This window comes from Parasteatoda tepidariorum, chromosome 4 (assembly GCF_982258835.1).
Source record: "Parasteatoda tepidariorum strain Cologne lab strain chromosome 4, Ptep-v5.0, whole genome shotgun sequence".
NCBI lineage: Eukaryota > Metazoa > Arthropoda > Arachnida > Araneae > Theridiidae > Parasteatoda > Parasteatoda tepidariorum.
In genome coordinates this window covers 42,526,852-42,548,158 of record NC_141758.1, presented here as the reverse complement: position 1 = coordinate 42,548,158, position 21,307 = coordinate 42,526,852, and the positions used below count along the sequence as shown (strand labels likewise).

General features: G+C 29.0%; 1 protein-coding gene across 3 annotated transcripts in view; it reads right to left on the bottom strand.

Moving 5' to 3' along the window:
* Positions 1-10,891: 10,891 nt before the first annotated feature.
* LOC107436675 (uncharacterized) overlaps positions 10,892-21,307 on the bottom strand; it is a 61,137-nt gene continuing 50,721 nt past the window's right edge. For all 3 annotated transcript variants that reach the window (XM_043040901.3, XM_043040902.3, XM_071182211.2), the window contains one exon: positions 10,892-13,236. In XM_043040901.3, the coding sequence (XP_042896835.1) occupies positions 12,749-13,236 (488 nt within the window). In that variant the 3' untranslated portion in view covers positions 10,892-12,748. The remainder of the gene's footprint in view (positions 13,237-21,307) is intronic.

Here is a 21,307-nt window from a genome sequence, read left to right as displayed (position 1 = left end):
TCACTTGGGCAAAAAAAAATTATTATATATGACATTTGTTAAATGTTCTGAAACTTGTCATTTAAAAAATCTAGCTTTAATCTTTTTAAATTACATATAATTTTAATATTATTAATTCATTTTGAACAAATTGTAATAAACTGCTACTGCTATGGATAAAATAAATATATGCATCCAGGCTGTGTTTCCCAGTGTGGAAACAAGCCTTATTTGCTGCTAGAATTAAAAGTACCCAATATAATACAGTATAACTGTTCTTTAAAACTTTGTACCAAACTTTTGTTACCTAATTCAATATTATGATAAATTATATTAAAAAAATAAATCTTATTTTTAATAATCAGCCTCCATGATACAAAAAAATAATTTTTTAAGTGGCCTACTAATTATTTTAATAAAATTTGGAAAAAAATACTATTTATTGATAAACTATTTATGTTATTCACATTCATCATTATAGTTTCATTTGACTAAAAATTATTAATTTTATACCAAAGATTTATTGTTATTTGTGATGCTTGCATTTTTACAGGTTTTCTATTTTTAAAGATTTATACCAGACAAGTTTTGTTGTCATTAACAGAAGTTATTTTGATTTTAACAAATTTTTGTATTAATATAAGTATTTTCTCTATATATCTTTAAAAAGGAGTCGTATTTATTTTAATTTTATGTTACCATTAAATTTTATTTGGTTTTAAAAATAATTTCGTTTAATTTTTTTTCTTCATATATTGCATACATAAAGTTTCAAAGCATACTTATTTTAATTTTCAAATTAAATTTTTTGCTTCTATTTTTTTTAATATTAAATTTTTTGGGCAACTACATTGTTTATTTGTTAACAAGAAATGCTTTGCTATCATAACTATTCTATTTTAACACAAATATAGTGTTTATATGTTTTTATTATCTTTTATTGCATCCCCATTTTATTTTTACCCAAATGCATTTCTTATTTTAGTTAATTTAATTTTTTAACACAAATGCAATGTGCATTCCTTGCTTTATTTCCATTGCTATTCTATTTCTAACATAAATCTAATATGCATTTTTTATTATTAGTTTTAACACCATTGGTAGATTTTTAACACAAATACAATATGCATTTCTTACTATAGGCTTAGGCTCCATCGCTATTCTTTTTTTAACACAAATGCAAAATGCTTTTTCTGTTTTATTTACATCGCTATTGTTTTTTTAACACAAATCGAATATGCATTTCTCATTATAAGCCTTAGTTCCATCGCTACTTTTTTAACACGGATATATTATGCATTTCTTATCATGAATTTTGATAACCATAGCTATTTTTTAATGTAAATCTGATATGCATTTCTTATTATAAGCTTTAAATCCATCGTTATTCTTTTTTTTAACGCAAATGCAATATTAAAAGCTTTTTTTATGGATTTTTTTATTGAAAGCTTTTTTTAAGGCTATTATTTTTTAATATAAGTACAATATGCACTTCATATTACAAGCTTTAACTTCAACGCTTCTTTTTGTTTGATATCAATAATTCTTTATTAAATAATGCAGTTTAACAATAACAGTACCTAAAAACCAAACAAGTGACCTAAAACCATTCAAAGATATTTTGAGAACTATTGGAGATTGACGTATTTATTAATTTGATACAAGCCTTTATCATATAAGAAATAAATTTATGATTACAATTTCTGACTTTTGTTAATCATTTCTACAAAATGAAATCTGGGCTTCCTAAAATATATTTAAAATCAGTGCAAATCAACTGTCCTCTTAACGGGAAACAACTTCTAATTGGAATTAAGTGTAAATGTACTTTTTTACAATTCTACTTTAATAAATTGTTTAGATTAAATATATTTACATCATTATTATTGGTAAAGTAAAATGTAATTATATATTGAGTTTTATTATCTTAAATATCATTCTCATTGTTTTTTTGTTTACATTGACAATTTTAACTTAAAAATGGGCTGCTTTATGGTTCGAATTGCTATTAAGTGTCTTTGTAAAACGTGTCTATTTCACTACAACTGTTAATTATAATTATACTATAAAATAAGCAGATGAATTATATTTATGAATATTTTTTGCTACCTGCTACTGTGATTTTATTGGTGATATAGACTTTATATTTGCATCAAGTAAATCTAGTATTTATAATAAATTCTTTTGCATAAAATGTATTTATTTGTTTGATTTCCATTAGCCTCAGCACGAAATGTTATAGCAATACCAATGCACAAGCTCTAGTTCAAATGAGGAACTGCTTTTATCTATGTTTCATTGCATGATCTCTAAACTCCTTTGAAAAATATGTTTTTAGTTTGTTTTTTTTTTAAATCTTTTTTAATAAGTATTTACTATTTATGTATCTTATTTGAATTTCATTAAAATAATTTAATCAAATTCTTTAACATAAAAATAAGTAATTAAAAACTGCGATATTTTTTATTTGGTTTGAAATTTTATTGTTTAATATTCACAGTGAAAAATTTGTATAAATTTTATTGAAAACTAAATATTTTTTTTTTCAAATTTGTTATTTTATTATACAGGGTCATTTTAAAGTGATGACGGGATTTTATAAAGATATATTTTGCAAATTAACAGAAATATTGTTTGTGTGTGTAATTAGTTACTACACACTATACTTGTGAAATATAGCTTTTAAAATTCAAATAATTCTTTTCTAATAGCCGTGTGGATTAAAGTTTGTGTTTTATTCCCTGAAAAAATTCCATTGTATAATATAGTTTTTTTGTTGCTCCATAAATTCTTATTTAAAAAAAAAATCTATGTTTTTTTAATCTTTTTATGTGTTTTTCTTGCACTGAAAAAGCTTTTCAAAGACCCTGCCTTGTCAAACTCTATTGTAATAGATTAAATCTTATAAACAAAGTAATTATTGTTGTGCATTGGCTGTTTTCTATGACAACGATCCGCTCTTAGATTTAAAGTATTCCTTTTAAAGCCTTTATTTATATCTTGTTCACTGTTTATAGTGGTTTCTTGTAAAGTTGACCAGAAATATCAGCTATTTTAAATCCTACATATAACACTAACTTCGACGGATTACATTGGAAATTATTAAAGTAATTACTAAATGAACAACAAAGCTGTTGCAAAATTTTATCTTTTTAAAGTAATATCTGATAGTAGGTTCACTCAAAGTTCCTTGAATGCTTAGCAATAACATAGAAATATTACTTGCATTTAATGATAAAATAATTTTATGATAATGTAAACACACTCGCAAAATAGTGCCATAAATGGAGATTCATATAATGTAGCTAAGAATAAAGTTGATAAACACTTAAATGCACCATTATTGTTACATGTTGTATTTTTTCCAATTTATTGTTACACCACTTTTTTAAGTCTTGACTGGGACCATTTTATGAGTTTCGGCCCATTAATAGACCCTTATGAAAATTTTATCATTAAAACGATCTATTCCAAAATATTTTATCCTCAAAAGGATCCACTGTAAAAGATTTTGTCTTAAAAGTGGACACATCACAAAAAGTTCTATCACTAAAATGGACCCATCAGGAAATATTTTATCGTCAAAATGGGCACATCGCGAAAACGGAATTTTCATAAATCCTTGTTTTTGAAAAACGAAGTCAATGACGTCTTCATGTCAAAATTTTAGAACTAAAATTTCTTAAAAGACATGGTTTTTGTGTGTGTGTTTTTTTTTTTGTGTCTGAAATGCAGGACCTTATTTTCACATATTCTTTCATTTATGAGTATATTTTTTTGCAATTTAAAAGAAAAAGTCAAATCAAATCATAGTTTTTTTTTTTTTTTTTTTTACTTTCCAAAAAAATTAAGACCCTATTTTTTTTACAAAATCGCAAAATTATGCGCAGATTCTTCAGAAGAACGTAAAAAAATATTGTTAATTTATTTTTGGAAATATAGTTTTAATTAAAACAATAAATAATTCAAAATTTTGAAAAAAAAATCCGTAATCAGAACTAATGAAATAGCTTATGAAATGTTATAAGGAAATTGCATTTAAAGAAATAGTCTTGTTTACCTAAACTACAGGAAAACTAGAAATGATAATTTTTCAAAAAAACATCGCGTATTTAAGGTTTTTGCAGTAATTTAGAGAGAGATATTGTGAGGATTTTTGGATATTCTGATCACGGGGGGTATTTTTAAGGATATTCAAATCATGTAATGCATTTTGGGACTTTCGAGTATTGCCAAGGCCGTAAGAGTCTACCATTTCCCTAAAACTTCTTAATTGCATTAATTTCAAACTGGTAGTATTTAAAATAGTTCATCTTTGTGGTCAAATTATGTAGTTAATACAGTTGTGAGCCTGTTTCAATTCAGCTCTCATTTTCCAACTTTGCAGCAATAATCTTTGATGAATGGTCTGTAGCTCTGTGACATTAGAAAGCTATTAAAATACACCTTTGGTGTTAATGTGTGGAGAGGCCCACTTCGAAAAAGTGTCGCTTGTCAAAATGTTTTTACCTTATATTGAAAAGTTTACTAAATGCGTATATATATATATACATACATCATTCATATACATAACTATGTATTTTGTGGTTGGTTATTTTCTGATCATGTTCGTAATGTGTGTTATGGACATTTATTACACATTTTTTGGTCACTCCGATGATGTTACATGTACTCTTCCAGTCTGTTGTTTGATTTTTTGAGTCATTGTAGTTTGCTAGAAGAAAAAAAACAACAACCTGAACATTGGCACCCTAACTCTTATCTCGAGGCAATACTTAAAGGACATTTTTTCTGTGGCAATTTTTGGCAGCGATTATTATTATTATATAAATATATATATAAATATATAAAACTCCTTTAATGCTGTGTGTACAACAAAAGGAGTTTCACCTTGTAAATGTAATTGTGTGACACTTCAATGTAGTTATGTAGACTATGTAGATTGTTAGATGAAAAAAAGTCTAGCAGAGAAAAAAAATATATACAAAAAAAAATCAACGCTTTTCACAAACAGAGCAATAGTACTTCCCGTTGTTTCGTCATGTGTACAGTTGTTATTAACAGGAAAAAAAAATCAGAGCTGTTTCATATTTGTTATACACATATTATATATATATTATAAATGACTATACATATATACCCCTGCTATTTAAGTTGATAAAATTGTTTTCTTTTGTTCATCAATCAAATTTTGTTATTGAAAAATGCCGATTTAGGGCTTGCATTGTAGGAAAAAGTGATTGAAAATGCACTAAAAGGAAATGCAGCAAAAAAACTTTGCAATACACAAATTGTCACTTAGTTGAGTTGTACATATTCGATTTAGATATTAGTCTTATCTGAAAACTTAAAAAAAAAAGAAAAAAAAATTATCAAGTGCAGTTTAATTTCTGCCAACATTAAATGGTGGCGCCATCTTTCAGCAATATATCTAAGCGAGCCAATATTTTACCAATGCCTTGGTGGAAAAAAAGTCTGCTTTGTATAGGCAACAAAGTGCTATTCCTTTACGTGATATATTGTTGTAAATACATTTGTAACTTGTAGCTTTTTTTCACCCTGCTTGCCTACGTGTGAAAAAATTAAAAATAATAACACGAAAAAGATATTCTTTATAATGACTTTATATTTAACTGTAACTGCGACACATAAAAAAAAATAATAATTTTTTTTTCATTGTGTACATGATTTGTTTATTTGTGATTTTTTTCGTGTCAGTTTAAGTGTGTTTAATACCCTGCTTAGCTATCTTGTTTTTAGTTTAGATTCGTGAACAACAATGCTACTAGTCATTTATATATTTTTTTTTATTTTAAATTTCCGCTGATAAAATAGTTCTCAAGTACTATTAAAACTAAAAACAGATTTTTAATTCTGCAAAAATAAAAATTTCTTTTTTAATTGTTGCTTAGAGAAAAACTGCTTTTAAGTATTACTAAAACAAAAAAAACTTTTTTAAAAACTGTATTTTCAGTACTATTTAAAGGAAAGCTGCTTTAAAATGCTATCGAAAAGAAAATTGTTTCTTATCAGTACTATTTAAATGGAAACTGCTTTTTATAATTTTAAAAAAATCAATCGATATAATTTAAAATTTAAAAAAAAAAGCGTAAAAATTAGGAATACAATATAAATTGTTAAAAATAATTGCCCAAAATTGTGCTTGCTATTTTTAAGCCAATAGCGTTTTTTCTTTCTTTTTTTTTCTCACAAAATCGAAGAAATGGGAGGCCTTGGAACTAAAATCACTACAAATTGAAACTTCTCAGTATTAAGCTTTACTGATATTTTTGAGATATTTTCTTATAATACTTTTTATTGACAACCATACAAGTTATAATAAAATTATCGCTTAACTTAACGTGTAGAATTGAATGTTTAATCGCTGTGTTAACTAGTTTAATTAATTAGTCCTCCTTTTTTATTGGCGTTATGCTCCTCTTCAAAAAAGTGCCTTGATATTCATCTTTAGTATCTGCATCATTTCTATTAAATTGCTGCTTAAAATTATCTTCTGCTTGATATTCGATTTAAAAAGAACAAAAAATTACGGTAACGCCTAGATTAAACACTTCAGTTAGTGCTTAATATATATTATAATATATATTATAATAAAATTCTAAAGTAGTCGTAATTCTCGCGTAGTTTTCCCTGTCACAAAATTACGGTATGGAATTTCTTTTCACAGGAATTATGAAAACCGAATTAGTTAATTATTGTTGATTCAAACAGTTTAAATATATTTTCCACCTGTATAATAAGATACTTCTAAACTTTTCTTCCTTAGAAGAAATTTACAGCCATAAACATAAATTAGCCATAACAGAACACAGTCATAAATTTAAATTTAAAATGTGTTATAACACACTAAATATGATTCTTAAAAATTTAACATTTCGTTTTATAAAATTACATCATGTTTTTCTGTTTTTAAGTGTTATACGCATTATTTTTTTTTTCAATTCTACGTAATTTCCTTACTTAAAATTTATATTGATTTATATGCGTTCCATTTGTTAGCATTTTGTAAGTATCCCTGTTTTAATTACATGAATTTTTTTTGTGCTCTTTATTCCCAGCATACAATGTTTAAAACAACTATTTTCCTTGTTGTTAATTTACTTAGTTGCGAACTGTAATAACTGTCATCAAAAAGTAAATACGAAACCAAATATTTTACTGATTCATTACAATATTATTATATAAAAAAACGCCAATATTTGAGCATTTCTATTTTAGTTTTACACTTTAAAATTGCGGACGGTTTTAAAGAGTGCTGGCGCACTTTTTCACGTTGGTTTTATGGTTTGCGACCATATTCCCTCCATGAAATTTTCCTCCTAAACAAACCACATTTTTTTAATATTAAATCAAATTTTGTTTTTGTACACTATTTCTAAAGCATTTAAAGACACGCAGATGATTGCAAGTCGAGTTCGCTTGTTAATCCTCTATCTAAGATGGGTAGACCTTTTTTTTTTTTTTTTTTTAAGAAAACTTTTATTTCACTCATTTAAAACCGACAAAAATGGCATAATTGCGTTTGCAAATGTGTAAAATGCAAATTTTGACTTAGTTTGCGTTAGATGGGCTATTTAAATTCACATTCGACACTTGAGTTTAGCGCCGTACTGTTACTAAAACAACTGCACAGGTAGGTTGCGCAATTTTTAATACAACTGCAATATTTAGCCGAACTTTCTGCATCTTTCAAACATATGAAACAGTACATGTATTGTTGGTACTATTAGTATTATTCGAAATTTTGACAAAGCTTATTCAATCATTATATATATATACACACAACACTATATATATATACACTTGTGTACAATCACTTGTTCATTATATAATCAATGTGTGGAACACTACGTGTACAGATTGTTTATAATTTTTCATTTTGTAATTTATACCGAGTCATTTATTTATGCATTTAGGATTTCCTAAGTATTTGAAAACACCAACTGCTTTTTCATGGGATGGTTATTTGTTTCGCCATAACTTGAAAAAATAAGTTATGTTTTAATTTGTACTTGGCTCTTTATCAGTTCTAAATGTTCCTTTTTGAAAAAATGTGTTTTATTGATATCTATGTGTGTTATGGTAATAACTGTTGTTTATTTGCTTAAAAAATTTTGCTGAAACAAAAACTCTAAATTGACAAATGGCTTGCTCGAACAGGAGATTGAAAAAGGGAAGTTTTTTTATATACTTGAAGCTCTTTGCTTTATAAATGGCATTTAATAATACCTCTATTTATTGTGATAAAAACTACTTTTGAAAAAAACTTACACATGACGTGGAGAAAAAAAAATTTGGAGACTAGAATTTAGTTCTGTATTTTTCTGCATAATTTTTTCCCTGAAAGAATTTTTTGAATAAAAAAAATACAAACAAATGAAATACATGCTTCCACTATATATGCAATAATTTTATAAAGTTTTCATTACTCTAATGTGCAGGTGCAGAGTTAGTGCTTTTTGTGATCCTATATAAGCCTGCATATTATTTTTACTGATGCGCAGAATTTGTATTTACGTGTGTTGAACCGTTTTCTCAATACTTTTTGAACAATTGATATTGAGAGATTATTTCTTTATTTGATGAAGCCATAAGTATATTTTTACCCGATCTGTTTCGTTTGTGAATTTTATTTAAAAAAAAAAGTTCTATTTTTTTAATGACAAATAAAATTTAATAAAATCGTTTGATATTTTTAAAAATATCGCCTGCTGTATTTTCTGGAAGACTGTTACAGAATTTGAAATACACAAAAATGCAGGCAAAGAGTTCTTTAAAAGAATGATTAACTATTGCTTTTGATTCTGATAGTCACACGAATACTGCTAATTAGTTTAACATAGTTGTCTAAAATTTATAAAAAATCGTCTGCTATATTTTCTCACAAATTGTTACTAACTTCAAAATTTTAAATTTACAGCAAATCGATAAAAATGTTTTGACTTTTACCTACTTTACATTTGTGTATTATAACAAATTTAAAAAAGCTAATGTCTTTTTCATTTTAAATTTTGAAGTTTTATAATATAAATTTAAATATTATTCAAAAGAATTGTTTGCTGCAATATATATTTTTTGCGAGATATCAGATGATTAATTTGGTTGTAGAATTTTAATATTCAAAATAGCATATGTATTTCGATTACTAAAAAGAAGTTTAGGTAATAAAATGCGCTCTTGTTTTGTTCTACATATTTTTTACATATCTATTATTTTCTTATTGATTCAAGATGAGTAAAGTTCTTTGTCGGTTTTTTTATGAGAAAAATAAAGAAATAACCGTTTTTAACGATTACTTGTTATAATTTTTTCCAATACTAGCATAGTACCTGAAATTAAATTGTTAATAAATTCTTTTTTTTATTTGTTACATTTGAAAACGATAACCCAACGAAAAAAATTTACTTATGACTTTATCAAAAAAGAAAGAACTGTTATAATACTGTCTTAGAAAAAGAAGAAAGATAGACAAATTTCGCGACTTCTATTAAAACGTATACAAACTGCTTGTAAATTTTTTATGTTAATGGAAAGGCAAAGATGCTGTAAAAATGAGTTACTGTAATATTGATGCAAAGCGCTTTAAATTTTCAATTTGTGGATGTTTTTTGTGCTTGAAAAAAGAAGCACAGTCTTCATGTGATTAGAGCGCATGTTGTATTTTTGACTTGTATGCTTTTTAATTATTTTATTTCGCTGTAAAAAGTGGCTACAAAAATTGTTGTATTGTGTAAAATAAAACTATTAACTGATAAGAGTGTTGTTTTTAAAAAAAAAAGAATTAATGATTAATTGATAATTTAAAAGTGTGTTGAAAGCGGAGAACATGTAGCTCCTACAATCCCAGTGTTGATAAATGTGACGTCTTTGTTCTATGTCAATAAGAAAACAAATGTGTTCCATTTTCCTGCTTATTTGCAGGAAAAATAAACTATGTAAAATCTGCCTTGTCTCTGTGTCACTTTTTTTATTAAGTATCAATTACAACATACACCGAAGAGCCATTACATTATGACCACCCTCCATCTATAACAATGAGATCGCCCAGGTTTTCATGCTTTCTCGCCCAGGAACAATGTTTTTATGGGCACATTAGGACCCATAATCCTCATAGAACAATCCCTGACCTCTGTAAGCTACTTGAACATAGTTGCAGACCAGGTTCAACCATTCATGGCAACAGTTTTTCCTGTGGGGGATGGTGTTTACCAACAGGATAATGCACCATGTCATAAGGGTCGAATCGTCATGGATTGGTTCGAGGAACTTTCCAGTGACTTTCAAGTCATGTCTTGGCCGCCAAATTCACCTGGCCTTAATCTAATCCAATAGAGGATTTGTGGTCCTACTTGGAAAACCAAATTCGTGCTGCCACGCTACGCCCTCGCAATGTGAGGGAATTGCAGGACCAGTTGGTGAGCGCTTGGTACCAGATACCTCTGACTACCTTCGGCACCTTGTAGAATCAATGCCACGGCGTGTGCTAGCAGTTTTGAGGGCTAAAGGTAGTCCTAATGTAACGGCTCTTCGGTGTATATATTTGCGAATGTTTATACAAATCAATATATTTATTCTAATTCGCTACTCAATTTCTAGAAAAAAATGAAATAACTGTATCTTTATAGACTTTATATCACATTCGTAATATACGCTATTTAGTAAATTTTTTTCTTTCAAAAAGGAAGTTGTATCGTTTTAAAGGTACTTGTAGACGTGTCTTTAAAATTATAACTCAATATCTACTAAGCATCTTAAAACTTTTATCTCATTCTCAATAAGTACTAATTGAAACTCAATTTATGAAGAAAAGTAATTTATTTATATTTATAGATATTTGTGCATACACACACATCCTTAATATTCTATTTAAAAAATCCATTTCTACAAAAAATGGAAATTAAGTATCTTTATTTAAAGATGCTTATATTATGACACATATTGTTACATACTCTATTTAGCAAATCAATTTCTAAAAAAAGAAAGTTGCATACTTTAATAGACATTTGTAAGGATATACAGACTTTTAATGTGGTCTTATTAGCAATCAACTTCAACAGAAAAGTAATTCATCTATTTTTGTGGATCTGTAAAGATTCATGCTAAAGTTATGTTTTTATCGACATCAATTAAATATACAGAGTATATTAATATTCTACATAACTAATATACTATATACATCAAATTCGATTCGATTAGACAGAATTCGATTTCGACAAAAACTTTAATTCTGTATCTTTACAGATGTTTTTATATAAAGGTACATGTTATATACTCTATTCGACCAATACATTTCTACAAAAACGGATGTTACATAACCTTACAGATACTTGTATAATTATATATATTCTTAATATGTTTTATTTAGCAACGCAATATCTACAGAAAAAAGGTTATATCTATATAAAAATACACTTTCTTACAATACTCAATTCCACAAATCTATTTCTCCAAATATTTATTTATTTATATACACTCAATTTAACCTACTTAGGAACTTAATTTTTGAGCAAAAGAGAAGGAAATAAATGAGTGAAATGTATATATACACATATATTAATCCATTATTTATATGTATGTTAATATATTTTATGATTCTACATAGCAACACTTATTCTACAATAGAGAAGTGCTAACTTCATCGTAACTTGCTTATATACATTCATAATACTCTCCATTTCATAATACAATTACTATGAGAGGCAAAATAAAGGACATTAACTTTTAAAGATAACTCAAAACTCGGACATCCAAAAAAAAAAAAAAAGTTCGAATCAGTGACAAACTATTAAATACTCGTTTCTTTGTAAGTGGTAAAAAATTTCAAGACATCCTTAGAGGTTAATTAAACCAATTACGAGGTTAATTTAACCAAGTTAGGAACTTTTTCTGAGCAAAAGAGAAGGAAATACATAGTCTCAAATGATTAAAGTGTATATTAAACACATATATTAATCCGTTATTAATATGTCTGTTAATATATTTTAATAGATACCACTTAGCAACACTTATTCTACAATAGAGAAGTGCTAACTTCATCATACCTTGCTTATATACATTCATAATATTCTCCATTTGATAATACAATTACTATGAAAAGCGAAATAAAGGATCTTTATTTTGCTTTTCATAGTAATTGTAACCTTTAAAGACAATTTGAAACAGTGTAGTAAAGATAACTCAAAACCTGAACATCCAAAAGCTGTGACAAACTATAAAATACCCTTCTCTTTGTAAGTAGTAAAAAATTTCAAGACATCGTGCATCTGACTTTGGCGATAGAAAAGAAAGGGGTTACTAGGGAAAGTGATTAAATAAGCTATTATTATCAAATACTTATAAGACATATTGTAAGATTTTATAAATGTAATTTATACTTAGATACTATTTAGATGCATTGTTTCCGATATTTTATCTATTTATTTTGCTTTTTCACTCTTAATCAAATAAAAGAAAGCGAAATTTCACTTCCATACGTTGAAGTGTAATCTAGTTAAATAAGCTAGCTTTCCTTTATTTGGATGAACTTAATGGTACATCCGATTTTGCTCAGTTTTGGGTGCATCATTTATAACATTCATGGTAGGGGAATCTTTTTGGGCTCATTTTCATTAAATGCAACACAATCATTCTGAGTACTGAATTGTATTTTCGAACAACGTTGAGTACTGAATTTATTAAAATTTATTCCATTGAGAATTTACACACAAATATTATACTAACCAGCACTTTGAATGTTACTGTCTTTTCATTATGTCTTGTGTCCAACATTCAGAGTATTCGACATTCTATTGGGCTCACCTTCCACTTGACCTAAAAGTTCCAGGTAAATGGGCTGACTAGACAAATGCTGGAGACTCATACTGGGTACTGAACTACATCTTCTTACATAAAACAGAGACATTTCATTCTTAGTGGGAGTTGGTAATATTTCTGGACTGATTAAATTAGCCTCCTTCAGCAACAAAAGGGTTTCTGGTGGTAACACAGGTCCATCATCCGCGACGGAGCTTGACGTTGAATTCAAGAACGGTCTGGAGACATTAGTGGCGTGAGAAATTCTAGTCGGCAGTAATACTTTTTCTGTTTTGACTTCCGTGCTTATTTGCGTATTCTTAACCTTGTTGGTTACAGAACCCGCAGCTGCTCTTTCTTTAAACTTATTCAGTTGGTATTCTCGGAAAGACCTATTTTTAGGGATTATGTAGTCTGGTGAGCTAGGGGGCGATGGAGCCTCCACTGAAAAAAAAAGTTAATAAAATAAAATGTTCTTTAGGGGAAAGGCTGGACAAAAGTGGGATATTCTGGCAAATAACTCTGTCTTGAGCCGTGGCGGCTCAGCGGATAGAGCGCTCGCCTCCCAATAAGGTGACTCGGTTTCGATCCCAGCGATGGCTGATTGATTCGAATTTCGTACCCAGCTCGCACCGACCACAGTGCTGACGTAAATATCCTCAGGGGTAGATGGATAAAGGTTAGCTTGCCGTCAGACTAACCATGAGAGGTTTACGAGGTTTTTCTCTCCAAGTAACGGGTGAATTTCATCAAAAAGTCCTCCACGGAGGCAAATTTCTCCCTATACTTGATCCAATAGTTCCCTTGTCTTCTGGATCGGATTCAAAATTATGAGACTGCGGAGTTGAGCATTGGTAGTTGTAAAAGCTAAACTGTGTCTTCTGTTCAACAACGGTTATAAAATATAAAAAAATAATAACTCTTGGTTAAATGAAAAGTTAAGGCTCTGTGTTAATTAAAGTACGCAGCATATTTGATTATCTAAATAGAACTAGATTCAAAGCTGTTCCACTTTACCTTAAGGTGTAGAATGAAACGGATTACAAATACAGGTTAACGGAACATAAATAGTTCACAGATAAATGTATCATCATGCTGCATAACACCACGCACAAATTGAGCCCATATATTGCATATACTGCTCTATTATCTGCATCTATTTTGCATCCAAACCATTAGAATTAAAGTCTTTAAGTTCGATGTGTCAAACGTAAATGTGATTATTGTATTAGCTGCTTTATTTACTTTTCCGTTGCTGATCTAATTTATAGCTATTTCATTTCGTCATTTTTTCCATTTTTTAAATTTTAAGTTTAGAAAAGAATTCAGAAGATTAAGGCAAAAAAGAACTTATCTAAAAACATCCAGTTTCGCTCAACAAGGTAGACATGTAAAACAACTAGGCCAAATTAAAAAATTTCAATGAATATTGTTCTTCTTTTTCACGTTCTTTATTGAAAAAAAAACCTTTCAACAGAAATTTCAAACTGTAATTGTCGGCACGCGAACCTAACAAATAAATTAGCCAAACAGCCATACAGATCAGGATAATGGAACGTATCTATCTGAGATACTTCAAGAAGTATTTCATCTAGAAGAGCACATCAGACATGATGTGCACAACTTATAGCAAAACACTCTAACGAGCGAGATTATGAAAAACTCTATTTTGCCATACTATCCCATTTTACCCATCCTGTCCCTATAACTATTTTATAAAAATATATCATTTTCATTATTAATATATTTTAATATATATTTTCTGCAGAAAGAAAAATTTTTATAAAGACAAAGAGTAGTTAAAAGACAACAAAAAAATGTGCTTGTATGATTATTGCACAAAAAGTTAACTACTTTTCAGCTTTTTCTTCTGGCTTGAAATTTACGTATAACAATACGAAAAGAATAAGTAATTCGTAATATAATAAGTATTGTTTGGATTATTTCCTTATTGAAGTTATACTTCTTATGCGACCTCCAACCAGGTTGCGTTAAACGTTTAACGCTACATTTTTATTCCCCGGGAAATTACGTGGTAGGATTCAGTTTTCCCTCATTCATTTCCAAATTGTTTTGGTTCTCACTAGCATAAAAATAATAAAAGTATTGTTCTTCTATAAATATTTTTTTAGTTTGATTTGATACACATACAATTTAATAGGGTAGTATTTTTTATTTTCAAATTTAGTGGATAACAATTGTAAAAAATGAGTGAAAACAATCCAACGGACAATGCGACGGATTTAAGGTTATGTCAAGGTACGCCTTGTAGTATGGTATACTACATATTAAGTAAAATCAATTGTTAATTCTAATTTAATTATCTAATCATCTAATTTATTTAATCATCATCATTCATCTAATTTAATAATCATTTGTTAATTGTTAATTTGTTAATAATGTATTAAACGCTTAAATAATTGTAACTGTTAAATTTGTGATAAACTTTTAATTGTATGTTTTTTTAATTTCTTCTTTTTACACTTGTAATTAATGTTATTTATTTATCAGTATTCAATAATTCTTTGCAATATATTTCATGTAATATTTAAGTTTTAAGCCTCAATTTGTTTTGTAACCTTGGGAAAGTAATCTTTCTCTGCATTTATGTTCTTCCTTTAAAAGAAGATTCCTCCTTTTGTTACTTGCTGACAGCAAGATGTATGTCCATTCAGCAAACCCCTTTTGTTGGAGCGAGAAGGAGTGACACCAAGTCCCCTTTCCCACGTTTCGGCTTGCATCAAATGCAAAGCGCCCCTTTTGATCTTATGATGGCGCCAAGAATGTTCCAGAACATTCCACAAAATTCTTTACCAGGTGTGTCACCACTTTAGACAACCCCGCTTCATGTTTGGCATGGAGCTTAACAATTAATTTCGCCAGTCGGCCAATATTTGCAGCTCTGTGATTTGCCCCTCTGATCCTTCTCCAACCAACCGAGGCGTTATTCGCAAAAGTTTAATTTTTTTTGGCGAGAGTTTTCTCCCCTATCTTCATAACGAAGAAATAGTCAGTAGCAGTTGTTTTCCTCTCAATTGTGTGTTTTTTTGGGTTTTCGGCTTAGGCCGATTTTTGGTGTTGGCGTGTTTGCCAAGCATTTTTACCTTTTTATAAATGTTATCTTATAAATAAACTATGTTTTTCTGCATCCTTAACTATGAGTCTGGTGAGTAATTTTACAGTATAAGTTGTTTTCTCTTCCTTTTTTTTTCAGCATGCTCCATTGTTGCGCTTACCTGAAAATTTGTACCCACTTCCAACGTACGCCATTATCACCTTTTCGGCCTTTACATAATTAGTATCTAAATTTTATTTAATCTTAAGTTGACTTAATGTTAGTCACCCCCCTTTTTGATTTAGCCACACCACATAATATTTGGTGCCGCGTTTGCAACAGTTGACATGCTGAAAACTCAATGATGCACTTCTTTTCATTCGATTATTGTACTTATGTTTATTTTATATTTATTTTAAATGTTTTTATTTGAGATGCATCATTGGTGAAAGGAAATTCTTGAATAGTTTAGAATATGTCTCTATTGTTTATGTTTTAAGTGTGCACTTTTATGAAGGTGTTTTTTATTTTTATTTCATGTTTTTCATAAATTTATTTAGGGGTAGATAATTAAAAATTTTTACCGAAGCATTTTTTTAATTATTGGTATTTGAATATTTTAATTATGCCAAGGACTAGGCAAGCAGACCCTCAGAGTGAGGATATTCCAACTTCAAGAGAATATCACTTTAATATTGACCCATTTTATGGGGATCCCAGTACTTTAAACTGGTTTTTGTCCCAAGTAAGGGAACTTAAGGCACTTAACAAATGGAATAATCAGGCAGCCCTTATTTTCCTTAAGTCCAAATTAAAGGGTTCTGCACTTACCTTTTTTGCAACTTCTCCTAGTTGCCTAAGCCTCAATTCTTTTGAGGAAGCAGTAAAAATCCTTCAAAATTTTTTTTGTGCAACAAAAAATGAAGCCTCAGCTATTGCTGAATTTAATGATCTAAACATGTTTCATAATGAAACGATAAGAAATTTTGCCCATAGACTTGAGTCAGCAGCCCATCAGGCATATGCTTTTTTTTAATGATGCAGCCGCATTAAATAAAATTAAGTCAATTCAATTCTTAAATGCTATATCTCCTAGCATAAAGACTCAACTAGCCTTTGAGGATCCTTCAGATTTCATGGCAATTGTAAACAAGGCAGAAATAATATCTTCCTGCTCTGCACCACATACAAATGCTGCAGTTAATTTTATAAATAATACTAAAAATATGGACCAATGCTCTGAAATCGAAATCCTCAAAGATCAAATTAAACAATTGACTACTATTGTTCAAGAGGCAGTCAATTTATGTCCTTTATGTAAATCTCCTGACCATTGTCTAAAAAATTGTCCTCAATTCACAACATCAACATCTAATGTGAGGAGAACCGAAAATAACAACCCAAGACAACAAATTGTATGTCATTTTTGTGGGAGAAATGGTCATATTATGGCTCGATGTTACCAATACTTGAACTTGCAGGGTTCTAGACAAAATCCTAATAGAAATAGTGGTTCAAGTAATAACCGAAGACCACAAAATCAAGGTCGTCCCAATTTAAACTAGTGTCGGGACCACATTGTAGGCAAACTGTGGTCCCTTTTCAAACTAAACGAACCCCTGTTTCTGATCAGTCTGATCAACCTTCTGAGTATTTAAATCACACTATGGGTGATGGTAAGACAAAAATATCTGAATTCTTAAATCCAAAGTCTAATGAGACAACCTTGTTTAATTTATTTAGTGAAAACAAATGTAATTTACCACTTATTGATATAATGTTTGGTGATAAAAAGTTCACATTTTTAATTGATTCTGGTGCTTCTATTTCATTAATGCCTAAAGATATTTTTGACTAAATTAAATTAGTAACTAAAGTTAAATATTTATCTAGAAACGTAAAAATTTCTACACTAAACTCTGAACTTAATTTTTTATCGTGTGCTCAAATTTCTTTTAAAATCAGTAATAGTCAGTTTAAGCATCATTTTTTTGTATCTAAATTTAATACTTCTCATTTTCAAGGTATCATTGGATATGATATAATATCCAAATATAACATAATTATAGATTCTAAGAATAATGAATTGATTTTTGACTCTTTTACGTTACCTTTTGCTTTACCTTTATCTGAACAGAAAAATGTTCAAAATGTAATATCACATGTTCATTTAACTAATAAGGTTGTTATTGATCCTAATGAAAGTGTTTTCATCAATGTCTCTACTGATAATGACAAATTTTTAAATAATGACATTTTGTTTACTCCCCTTATTAATCATAATGATTTATTAATGCATCCAAGTGTTCATAATTTAACCCAAAATTCATTTCATGTATTAATATATAACAAAAGTGCATCACCAATTCATTTAAATAAGTCTTGCAAATTTGGATCAATTTCTAGTGATTTTGATGTTAAAAATAATCTTGATAACCAAAATGTCAATAATGAGTATGTAAATTTGATTCAAGCTTCACCTGAAATGCTTGAAAGACGAAAATTAGAGTTGTCTATTAATGATTTTTACCTTGATAATTTAAATGAATCTCAAAAACATGTTATTGCTGATATTTTATTAAATAATTATGCTTGTTTTTCAAAATCTGTTGCCACACTTGGCTGTACCGATTTAGTCGAACCCAGTATTAAGTTAAAATCCAATAACCCTATTAAAACCTTACCTTGAGATACCACAAGCTTTACAGGATATTGTAAAAAATGAACTCACTGAGTTAATGAATGCTAATATTATTGAAAGAAATGTTTCTAGCTGGGCTTCGCCCATGGTTTTAGTAAAGAAAAAAGATACTGATTCCTCTAATCAAAACAAATATAGACTTGCTTTAGACTTTAGGTTACTTAATTCCATAATAGAAAATTCAACGTACCCTCTTCCCAAGATTTCGACTCTAATTAACAATATTTCTCAGTTTCAATATTATTCAAAAGTAGATTTTAAAAGTGCTTATAATCAAATAATGGTCCCTGATGAACTTCAGGAGGTGTTAACATTTACTACACCCTTTGGTACATATTCTAACAAACGACTACCTTTTGGTCTCAAAACTAGTGCCAGTACCTTTCAAGCTTTCGTTGACAAAATTATTGATGAGTTAAAGGCACATGGAATTGAGCATATTTATGCCTACCAAGATGATTTTATCATCTGTGCCAATGAATTTGATGACATGATGGTTAAAGTTAAAGCTGTGTTAAACATTTTAAGTAAATATAATGTAACTCTTACTCCCTCTAAATGTAGATTTTTTGAACAAGAAATAGATTATTTAGGTTTTCGTATTGCCAAAAACATAATTTCACCTGTTGAATTTAATATTGCTAAAATCACTAATTTTGCTGCTCCAAAAACAGTAAAACAAGTTAAACGATTTCTAGGTTTATGCGGATTTTATCGCTCATTGATACCCAACTTTGCAGAATTAACTGGTGTTTTAACTGATCTTACGAAGAAGAATATTTCATTTAAATGGACCCAACAGCATCAAGATGCATTTAAATCCTTACAGGATATTTTTTTTAACAAGCCGTTTGTCAAATTACCTGACTTTTCTAAGAAATTCTTTTTAAACACTGATGCAAGTAAAATGGCAGTTTCTGCTGTGTTATTACAAGAATATGAGGATGGTTTTCATCCAGTAGGTTATTTTAGCAAATCATTAAATAAGGGTGAGAAAAATTATCCTGCTATAAAGTTGGAGTTGCTCGCCATTGTTAAGGGTATAACAGCATTCAAGTACTATTTATACAACAAATCATTCACAGTTCTATCTGATTCTAAACCCCTTAAATACTACAAAAAATCTACTTCACCTGCTGACATTATAACGCGTTGGCTTCTTTTATTAAGTGAGTACACTTTTGATTTTAAATATGTACCCGGTTCTTGTAATGTTCTAGCTGACTATTTTAGTCGATGCCAAAATCCTGATTTAAGAGAAGACTGTAATTTTAATGATCTTGATAATACTGAATCCCTAATTGTACCTTTTTCTGATCCTAAAAATAATGAGTTAGTATGTGTTACTCAAACTGACCCTAAATTTGAAATATCTAATGAAACCTTTAAGGACAATCAAACCAAAGATCAAGAACTTAATGATATCATTACTAAATTAAATGATAATAACTTAAACACTAAAATTATTGATAAATATTTTATATCCCCTGATACTAAGCTACTCATGTTTCATAAAGAATATAATAAGAATGATTATGCTGATTTAATAGTTGTGCCCAAGTCTCTCAGACCTAAGGTTTTGGAAATTACTCATGTATCTCATACAGGTGTCAAGAAAACTTTTGAGTTATTGTCGAAAAGATTTTATTGGAAAGGCTACTATGCTGACACGTTAAACTATGTGTTATCTTGTGATGCATGTATTCGCATCAAACATTATTCTGTCAAACCAGCCCCCTTAAAAAATGTGTACATACCTACTCGCCCTGGGGATTTTATTAGTATTGATATTGTTGGACCTATTAAAGATACTGGGCATGTGTTAACTGTTATTGATCACTTCAGTAAGTTTACTGTGTTATATCACTTAAGAAACTTAACTGCTAATACTATGGTCCAACATTTGTTAAATTATATGTCATTGTTTGGTAGGGTAGAGTTACCATGATTTTAAGTGATCTTGGAACTCAATTTAATTGTGAAGTGTTTCATACTATAAATTCTGAACTAGGTATTAAGGTAATACATACCACTTCAGGGCACCCTCAACTGAACTCAGTTTCAGAAAGAATAAACACTTCCTTAAAATCCTCGTTGATTGCCTTGCGAGAACAAGGAATTTCTATTCAATCTGCCCTTTTAATTCACCAACAGATCTATAATAGTGCTATTCATCCTGCCACAGGATATAGCCCCAACATGCTTCATTTTGGTCGTGAAATGAGTATTTTCTTTGACACATACCAAATTTCTAACAATAAACTTATAAGTTTAGACCAAGCTTCTTATATTTCTCAGGTTTTAAATGATTTAAATAATTATTATAGTAATGCTTATACTTCTTTAAGGCAGAATCAGACTGATCAAAACAGTAAGTTTGAAAGGAAAGCTAAACTTCGTAAATTCGAAGTAAATGATATTGTGTATTTGAAATCCAAAGATTCTTTTAATCCCAAATTCAATGGTCCATACACCATCGTTACAAAACATAATGATGTTAATTTTAGTATTCAATTTTTATCTAATCCTAATGCTCCTGTATTTAAAATTCATGCAAACCGTCTAAGGTTAGCCCCACATAGAAAAACATCTCTGTGTGCTACCAGTAATAAATTGCCTCAACAAAATACTAGATATTTTCTTCGTTCACATGTTTAATTCAAATAACTGTTTGTGTGATTTTGCTAATGTTTTGCTTGCAAACCCCCATAAAATTTTGGGATGTCTCTGCTACGCTGGCGTACATGTGACATCTTATC